The 10021-nt window shown below is 36.4% G+C and overlaps 2 protein-coding genes across 4 annotated transcripts in view; one reads left to right on the top strand and one right to left on the bottom strand.

The window, feature by feature from the left end:
- The window catches only part of lipf (lipase, gastric), a 14595-nt gene extending 10964 nt beyond the window's left edge, over window positions 1–3631 (bottom strand). Inside the window, exons 1-2 of the mRNA XM_016461413.1 lie at window positions 3500–3631; window positions 2577–2688 (exon numbers count right to left, since the gene is read on the bottom strand). Of these exons, the coding sequence (XP_016316899.1) occupies window positions 2577–2688; window positions 3500–3522 (135 nt within the window). The 5' untranslated portion in view covers window positions 3523–3631. The remainder of the gene's footprint in view (window positions 1–2576; window positions 2689–3499) is intronic.
- Window positions 3632–3992: 361 nt separating this feature from the next.
- rnls (renalase, FAD-dependent amine oxidase) overlaps window positions 3993–10021 on the top strand; it is a 59554-nt gene continuing 53525 nt past the window's right edge. For all 3 annotated transcript variants that reach the window (XM_016461399.1, XM_016461400.1, XM_016461401.1), the window contains exon 1: window positions 3993–4212. In XM_016461399.1, the coding sequence (XP_016316885.1) occupies window positions 4095–4212 (118 nt within the window). In that variant the 5' untranslated portion in view covers window positions 3993–4094. The remainder of the gene's footprint in view (window positions 4213–10021) is intronic.

The raw sequence follows: 10021 nt of genomic DNA on the forward strand, positions 1-10021 counted from the left end.
CGCGCTGGGGGATGTGTCTCTCTCTCTCTCTCTCTCTCTCTCTCTCTCTCTCTCTCTCTCGTATTCGTCCTCTTTTCATGCAGAAATAGTGTGTGTTGGAAACAAGAAATATTTCGTGCACTTCTGCGGAATGAAAATGCAAGAGGAAAGTCTGATGAAATGCAGAATGTGACCAACTAGCCTAGGCCTACTGAAAATATGGACAACTTCACAGCCACATTTTATAAAGAATATAATTTTCCATGGAATCAAGAGCAAATATATATGAGCTCCAAATCATTTGAAGTATATTTTTATTATATTAGTGTCATTTTTTTAATAATACTTTGTTTTGCCCATCTAAATTAATGAGCAGAGAGAACTATAAGTAAGCTATTTGTTATGGATCTGAGCTCCTTTCTACATTATTCATTCATTCACTTTTTAGCAGTCCAACATAGCAACACTTAACTAATAGGTATTTACACACTTTAAAAATTACACACTTCACTTATTTTTTTTTAGATTTAGTTTTTCCCCCAAGTAAATCTTCTCTCTGATTATGTATAATGAACATCTCCAGCCATTCAGTCCACTTAAACCCTTCCAATTACTTTCAATGGCCAGCAAGCTCATATTCAGATCTGTCTCCATCCAATCAACAACTGATGGATAGAACCAAGCCCCTGCCCAACATTTGTCCTTTTCTAATATTCTTTTTTCGCTGAGATATACATCATAATCCAAATATCTGTTGCTACTTCTGTTACATCATGACTTTGAAAGGAAAGTTCACCCAAAAATAAAAATTCTGTAATTTTTTTTTTAATCATCCTGTACATTTTTATGTTTTCTTTTGAAAACAAAATGATTATTGTATGGCTATTGTATGGCTTCAGAAAACATGGAATATGGAGTCATATGGATTGTCTTTTTTTGCCTATGGACAGACGTTGCCACTACAAACTGTTGTTGTATGGAACATAACTGTGTACAGAGTATTTAAATTCTCCTATCAAGATCAAAAGAAAAAAATAACAACAGAATTTTAATTTTTGGGTAAACTATTCTTTTAAGCCCAAGTGACAAATTTTGAAGGCTCAATAATCTGCTTGTGAACGCAAGTATGTGAAACGCAGAGTATAAAAACCAGTTATTGTATTAAAACCAACAAATCACCGTCTTATCAGCATTTCTGCAAATGGTTACTTGACCTGTGCAAATTGTCAAACAATGGTTATGAGATATCATTATTTAAACCAAGAAATCTTGTTTCATATCTAACCACACATGAAAGCGCACGAATGTCACTTAGAGTACAATTTCCTTTCAGAGTCCGTGGGAAAATATGTTACATAAAGCTGTCTAATGTCAATTATGAAAAATAAAAATAGCTGAACTGGTGAATTATGTTTCTCTTCCCTGTTTCACACACAGAAAAAAAATATAATTTGAAACACTTATGAACCAAGATCTAACCCTAGTAAAAATAAAATAATAATAATAAAATGCCATAATTCACTTAAAACCTATTTATTCCATACTAAGTGTACTGCATTAAGCCTAAAATGTGTTTTAACATCACTATTAATAAGGATTGTATGATTTCAGATATCAGTCTTTAAATGCAAGGTATTTAAATGTACCTGAAGTATACTTTCATTAGTTCCACTTTAGCATAATCAAATACTTAAGTATATTTTTATTTGGTCTTCATCACTACTTCTGCACAATTAAAGTGCATTAAGCACAAAATGTGTTTTTCCAATTTAGCAGACTTTAAGTATACCAAAAGTACAACTACAGGGTATTTTTATTAAGCACATATACAGGTAAATATGCAAATGTATTTCAAATACATTTTAGTATATTTTTTTCCACTAGGGGAATATTCACTTTTACGAGAGATAACGTGATGATGTGTTCTGCTTTCAGCTTCCAAGAGCCACATTGAATCATGGGAGGACAAAGTGCAAAATGTATTTTCTTATACAGTAGAGATGGTCAACTAATGAATCCACTTCTCTTTAGAGCATGTGACAAAACAGAGAACTGGAAATAATATTACAAATATTGTGAAAAGTTCACTTAATAAGACATGACATTCATAAGGTCAGCTAAAGCAGTTAAAGCTAGAAAAATTGACATTTTTGTCTACATGGTGCATTTTATGTATGTCTGTTATGCTGTTATAAGAATCGCATTGATTTACATTACAAGCTATCAGAATTTCATCTTATTTTTGGCCATAAAAATAACAACATCTACACAAAAAAAATAGCAATATTTTGAATAAAACTGATGTCTTTTTCTACTTTGAGCACAAGCTCCATATTCACACTATATTAAAATTCAGTGACTCTGCATTTTCACAAAGTAAACAGTATTGTATCCATAGCTGATGAACAGTATTGTCCCCATGAATGTTGCTGAATGACTTCATGGGATGTCATTGCGATGCGATTAATGGCAAAAGTAACCCAATTTACCTGAATTCATTCTCTGGTGTTTTAGCACTTATTGACAATTTGCTGGACGGTAATGAAGAACACTCATTGCAGCTTATTACATGTTATTTATAACTACTGGCTACTTACGATGTTCATATTTACTTCAGGGTCCAGTCCTATCTTGTCCTCAACAGGCGGACTGCACTGAATGAGCCCAAATGTAAGCAGTACCAGAGACAACACCAGCCATGACATCTTTCTGTCAAACATGTACAAACAGTGAATTAACATACAGGGTCTCCCAAGAAGACACACTAATCTAAACCAGTGTTAAAAAGCTATGCTAATCTTCAGCAGCCCTCAACAGATTGTTTAGTGTTGCTCAACATGTGACAGGTGACTGTAAAGTAAGGATACATAACATGAAATTACAAGGTCAATGTAGCTAAATCTTTGTTTGTTCAGAAAACAAGCTGCCAAAACAAACACTGCTGAACATCACTACTGTACTTTATTATATGAGAGCAGAAACCAAATCCAAAAATATGTTTGGAAAATGTATACTTTTTTAAAACCGTAAACATTTATGTCACCAAAAAATATCGTATAAGGTAGGCTATTAAATAGACAATAGTATTTGTCTCCATTGTATCTATGAGTTAAAGCAAGGTTTAAATGTTTAATTTTACAACCCTGCGTTTTCACAAAACGAAAGCAGTTCACGTAACGTTAGCACATCTGAATGGTTTTGAATGACAGGTAAGTTAGTCAAGCCAGACGCCAATGCATTTGACATAACAACAAACGCACGAAAGTCAGTCGGTGCAAACAAAACGTATAAATCACTGTAATGAATTACATAGTAGCTTCACACCTTCATCGTAACACACTTCATCGTACAGTAAATTCGTTTATTGCTAATTCATTGAGTTGCCACAACGTGATTCCTTGCAGCACATTAAAAAGCAGGATCGTTTTAAGCTGATCGAGACTGATCTGATGGAGTGTGTTTATTAAATGGTCATAAGCACTGAATAACGAAAAAAACAAGCTCATTTAGTGAAACTCACCCAACTTCGGTTGAGACCTCCATAGCAGCGTACTGAAATCAAAAGTGTGAAGCCGATAGCGATGTAACGCTTTAACATCAGCTGACAATGACATCATGACCTGATTGATCACTGTTCTTGAACGCCTTTAATCAATCAGTCCCCCTCCTGAAGAAGTGGGATTCATTTATGTAATAGCTGCTTTCTTCCTGATTTAAGCACTCCGTTATTATTCTAATGTTTGTCAAACTGACGACGTCATTAGGTTACTTTTCTTTTTGCTTGTTTGTTTTTTAGATGAGACTGAAAAATGATAACTTGTGCATTGCAGTGGTCACTGAGCCAATTGTAGGCTACAATAATAAATACACTCTGTCTTCAATGTACCTGTAAAACCTGCATATAACTTTATGTTATTATTATTTTGATGTTTGGACATGTTGTGCATACACGCCAGTAAAATATTGAAAAACGAAGGGAATGTTTTGCTTGGCCAACTCAAACATTTCAGCCTTTCATACTTAAAGGGACAGGGTGCTAAATCGAGTGTGCTCTTCAAACGAGCAAGATCGCTTTGCTATTTTACATAAGCAGTTTTTATGTACCTTTTCTAAAAATGTCTCGAGTTCTAATAGTTGGTGCTGGACTTACAGGCAGTCTATGTGCCTGTCTGCTGCGGAGGGAGCTGCCCAACAAAGTAAATATAGTCGTGTGGGACAAATCTCGGGGTGCAGGTTAGCATCTTATCTGTTTTCACTCACAGAATGTTTATTTTATGTACTGATGTGAAACACGTTATTGAGTGGCGGGTGTCTCGTGCGTTTAAATAATTGAATTAGTGGTATGTGCAGCAAACTGTCATTCATTTAAGGTTAAACACAAGTCAAAACGCTGTTCTAAACTGGTGATCTGCTGACCTATAAAGGAGGAAGGTGAGCAGACAATAAGCAGATATGATACGAGGTAACTTCAACTTTATTATTAGAAAGTTTTCGACGTCAAATTCCTTATTGACTCTTCGCCTGAAAGAACAGACTGAGCAGGTCCCCATTGTATTTCTATGCACGATAAACAACCTGGAGATAAGTCTTGAAATTTGTCCTTCAAGACAAGCAGATGATTAGAATGTGGATGATTAGATGTTAATCAAACAAAATAGTTAACGCTGACCCATTATAGCCAAATTACAACACTTGTTTTTAAGTAATTAAATAATGCCATTTTTTTTTACTCAATATTGGTAAACAATTAGCTGTAAACGTACCCATTAAGCTCACCAAAATCTACATTGAGACATTTTTAGTGCACAAGATATTGGTTTCAGAACAAGAAGTTGTTCAAATAAAATATTAATCTCTCACACAAAAATATTTAATTTTATTTTAAATTACAAAAGCATTTCAATTAAGATGTACATCATTAAATGCAAAAAGTCTGGCTGTGCTTAATGGGTACATTTTTGTACCCTTTAAGCACACCCCTTTTCCCATTAAGCTCACATCATGTTTTATTACAAATTCTTGTTTATTTTAAACAACCTTTTTAAAGAATAATTGAAAAATGTTTTATTTGAAGGTACAAAGTCAATCACAAAAAAACAGAACACTAAAATCAAGCAACAAGGCATTCAGTTTGATCAGTTATATATTCATAGTGAAGTGTCATTTAAGCACATTGCAACATCTAGACTAGTCCACATTCCGCTAAAGAACACATATTCAAAATAGGGGTGTGCGATATTGACAAAAAATAATATCTCGATATTTTCTGGGATTTTATCGATGACGATAAAGAGTATGTTATTGTGCTGGTACCTTAAGGACTGCCGAAGACAGCTGACTCCTAATGTTTTTAATATTCTTCATATTCTGTGTGGTGGTCAGTTCATACTGATAGAAATGAATCTTTTCCAATTTTGAAATGATTTAAAACATGAAAAAAAAAAAAAAAAAGACAAAATGTGAAATTAAAACCGCCAGCAGTTGACAGCAAATCACTCTTAATAAGTGAGTCATTGCGATTGAACCGAATCATTTAAACGGTTGATTCATTCAAGAACGCTCGATAATGTCAAATCGCACATCGTTAAAACAACAATTACGATATTATTGCAGACGATATATATCGCACACCCCTAATTCAAAAATGAAATAAAACAAACCAATAAAACATTTAATTCATGGGGATGAACACAGAAACTAGCCTCATTATGAAGCCTCTTATTAAATAGATGTCAACTTATCTGTAGTCTCTTGTGTGTAAACATTACACAATTTTTGCCACGATTTTCCACCGATTTACAGTCTGGAGAAGTTGACACTAGTTGCCAAAGGTCAGAGCCAGTCTTGTAGATTTGAGTTGACATATTTAATAGAAAATCACGTAGTGTATGATGGTCACGGACTCCGGTTATTTAGCTTCAGACTTTGATTCCATCCAGTCGGAGAAGATCAAACATGTTTGATATTTTCAGCAGATTTTAAAACACATTGTTTTTATTTGTCAAGTGTCTCCTAGCAACAATGTGCACATTTCTGCATGAGTTTGTTGTGATCGGAAGGAATTTAATGTCTGGTAGTGTGTGATCCTCAGTCGTTTAGTGTATGATGCCCAGTTTTCCTTTGTGACTATTTACAAAATCGGTAAGTGTATGATGCCTGGTGTTTTAAAAATCTGTTCACATTTTAAAAGTCATGTATTGTATTCCAGCCTTTAGTCGCTTTTTTCCTGGACAGATATGACAGGTTTCTGATGACTCCTTCTTTGAATGGACAACATGCCTCTTTCATCTTTGGGCATAAACTATAGTTATGTCTAGATTTGTCATCTTAAAGATGTGAAAAAGTTATTAACCATTTTATAAAGATTAATTTAAGTGACAGCCATCAGTTAATATTTAAAGTCTGTTTATGAAGTATTTACATAGACGTTCAATGTGGAAGAGCTTAAAGGGAGCACACTGAGCTTAATTGGAGCAGCAACAATTTTTAATATATTTCATATTTATTAAAATGACAAGATTTTGCTAAATAAATAGACTAGGTCATGTATTAAGGTCATATATATTTTAATATGAACAACTATTATTAACAATATCTATGAAATTATCTTCATTAATCTTATCGATGTCACTGAAGCTGTGTGATTTTCGTAGTAGTGCACCCTTTAAGCTCACCTTACAATAATATGAAACCTTTAAAAATAACAGCAGTGTAAAACCACAGACCAGCAATAAACTGTAAATTTATAATATTATGGATTTAAAAGTACAAGCCAGTAATGCCTGTGAAGTAATAACAGTTTTATACAGCAAGTCAGCTAACTGTGTTCTTTAGCATCTGCGCTATGTTGCTAAAACTATCTTTTGGATCTAACTGTAATTATTTACCACATCCAAGTTCCAGGTTATAATATACAAAAGTCTGAACATTAATCTCTTAATTTTACAGTAAGTTGTGAAACTTACCCAAAATAAAGGCTTAAACATCTAAAAAATACACATTTAAAGAGCTACTTTTTTGGCGAAAGTTTTCAGACAGCTTTCAAAATGACCTCCAGACAGTGTGAACACATGAATACCCATATCTCAGTGTGCAATTATCTGATTGACTTGAAATTTGATCTGCTGCACTGTGATCTGCACTGTGAAATTTGATCTGCACTGCACTGCACTGGATCTGCTGCACTGTGCTTCACTGAAACCTGGCTGAGTGAAGCCATTCTGGATATCATCTGCCGGGCTACCAGCTGTTCAGGGCAGTGTTGGGCAGTAAGCGTTACTGTAATTTGATTACGTTTTTAGTAACGTAATCAAATGAAAAGTAGTTTCACACGTTATAATTTTCAAAATAATAATTAGAGTAGTTACAAGCCGAGGTCTCTATACGTTACTGCCGCGTTACATTGCTGACAGAATGCAGTGTTTTATCATCTAGATTGTAAAAAGGGTGTAGCAAGCAGTGTCGAGTCCAGTGCCAGTGGATTAGAGACCTGCTCCCACGAGACCCGATGGCCGACGCAACAGTATGCGGCGCGGGACAAGATGGGCGAGTGCGGGTGCGGGCGGGTAGACACTCGTGTGCGGGGTGCGGGAGAATAAAATGATTCACGGGACTCCCGCACAATAGAAATATCTAAACATAAAATATCTAAAACAAATAAATTGTAATTCATCTATTGCACAAAAGCAACAAGAACTAATATAAAATAAAAATTATTAACAGGCGCAAGCATAGGCAGAGTTTCTATTTAGGCTATAACACGTGTTTGCTGCTTTGAGCCATGCTGATTTATGGAACGCAATGGCCAGTCAGGAGTGCAGTGCTGAAATTTGCGTGCTCACGAATCCTCTAATTATAACACACGAATTGTAGACATTATGAAAGATTCATCATGCAATGAACTGAGATGCCATCTCTTTAGAGATTATAAAAGCAGTGCTATTTGCTGGCATTCTGCCATGCCAAACCATGTACGCAGCAGCCTATGCTTGCTCAAGTTAAAAATAACAGTGTTTTGTGAATGTTGATGCTTTAATAACAAATATTTATCGGGAGCATTTATGCTGGGATTTCATGTAAATTTCATGGATGTAACCACAGAAAAGTAACGTGATTACGTTTAAAAGGAGTAATCAGTAATTTAATTACATTTTCAAAGTAACTTGCCCAACACTGGTTCAGAGTTAATGGGGAAAACGAGAGGTGGTGGATTGTGATTCTACATCAATGAAAGTTGGTGTTCAGATGTAACAATGCTGAAAAAGGTATGCTGTCCTAACTTAGAGGCATTCTTCATAAACTGTAAACCTTTCTACTCGCCGTGGGAGTTTTTCTCTTTCATTCTCGTGAATGTGTACATTCCCCCGGACGTGTGCGTGAATGCCGCGATGCAACAGCTGGCCAAACAAATAACTGAAATGGAGCAAAGGTACCCAGACTCTATTTTAATAATTCTTGGAGATTTTAATAAATCGAATCTCTCCCGTGATCTGCCAAAATACAAGCAGCATATTACATGTCCCACCAGAGACAGTAATATACTGGATCACTGTTACACCACAATAAAGGATGCATTTGTAACTTCATATATCAGTTTCTGTGAGGATATGTACATCCCCACCAGGACATTCTTATCATTCAATAGTGATAAACCATGGTTTACTGGGAAATTCAAACAGCTTCGTCACGCCAAAGAGAATGCTTACAGAAGTGGGGATACATTTACATTTACATTTATTCATTTAGCAGATGCTTTTATCTAAAGCGACTTACAATTGGGGAATACATCAAGCAATTCATCTTAAAGAGGCAAATAGATACAGCAAGTGCTTGTCATACCAAGTTTCAAGCATTGTTAAAATAAGTACAAGCTAGACAGAGAAAGATGAAAGAAAAGAGAAAAATATATATTTTTTTAGGATGAAGTTAGATAGTGAAGAAAGACGCGAGCTTTCAGCTTTCAGCTTGAAAAATGTCAGGGAATCAGCATTCCGGATAGGGGTTGGAAGATCATTCCACCAGCCAGGAGCGGTAAACAAAAATGTTCTGGAAAGTGATTTTGTGCCTCTTTGTGATGGTACCACGAGGTGTCACTCACTAGAGGATCCCAGACTTCTGGAGGGGATGTAGATTCGTAAGAGTGAGTGGAAGTAGGCAGGTGCTGAGCCTGTGGCTGTTCTATATGCAAGCATCAGTGTCTTGAACTTGATGCGAGCCGCAACCGGCAGCCAGTGCAAGGAGATAAAGAGAGGTGTGACATGGGCTATTTTGGGCTCGTTGAAGACCAGTCGTGCTGCTGCATTCTGAATCATTTGTAGAGGTTTGATTGTGCTTGACTTGGAAGTCCAGCCAGAAAAGCATTGCTGTAGTCCAGCCTAGAAATGACAAGGGCCTGGACAAGAAGTTGTGCAGCATGCTCCGTGCTTGATGGAAGTCCAGCCAGAAGAGCATTGCAGTAGTCCAGCCTAGTAATGACAAGGACCTGGACAAGAAGTTGTGCAGCATGCTCCGGAGGGCCTGATCTTTCTGATGTTGTGCAATGCAAACCTGCAAGATCTAGCAGTTTTTGCAATGTGGTCTTTGAAAGTCAGCTGGTCATCAATGATTACACCAAGATTTCTGACCGAAATTGATGGGGTAATTGTTGATGAACCTAACTGGATGGTGAAGTCATGCTGTAGATTTGGAGTGGCCGGGAAGACAAGAAGGTCAGTCTTTTCCAGGTTGAGCTGTAGGTGATGTTCTTTCATCCATGCAGAGATGTCCGCCAGGCAGCCTGAGATCCGTGCAGCTACTGTTTGATCATCTGGTTGAAATGAGAAATAGAGCTGTGTGTCATCAGCATAGCAATGGTAGGAGAAACCATGTGCCTGTATGATGGGTCCCAGTGATGTAGTGTATATGGAGAAGAGGAGGAGTCCAAGAACTGATCCCCGAGGAACCCCAGTGACCAGAGAAGAGCAGTGGGGAGAGAACACAGTGCTGATGGTGATAGTCCTGGATGTGAGTTTGCCCAGCCTCACTAGCTGCTGCCTGTCTGTCA

This window comes from Sinocyclocheilus anshuiensis, unplaced genomic scaffold, assembly GCF_001515605.1.
Source record: "Sinocyclocheilus anshuiensis isolate Anshui unplaced genomic scaffold, SAMN03320099.WGS_v1.1 scaffold220, whole genome shotgun sequence".
Lineage (NCBI taxonomy): Eukaryota > Metazoa > Chordata > Actinopteri > Cypriniformes > Cyprinidae > Sinocyclocheilus > Sinocyclocheilus anshuiensis.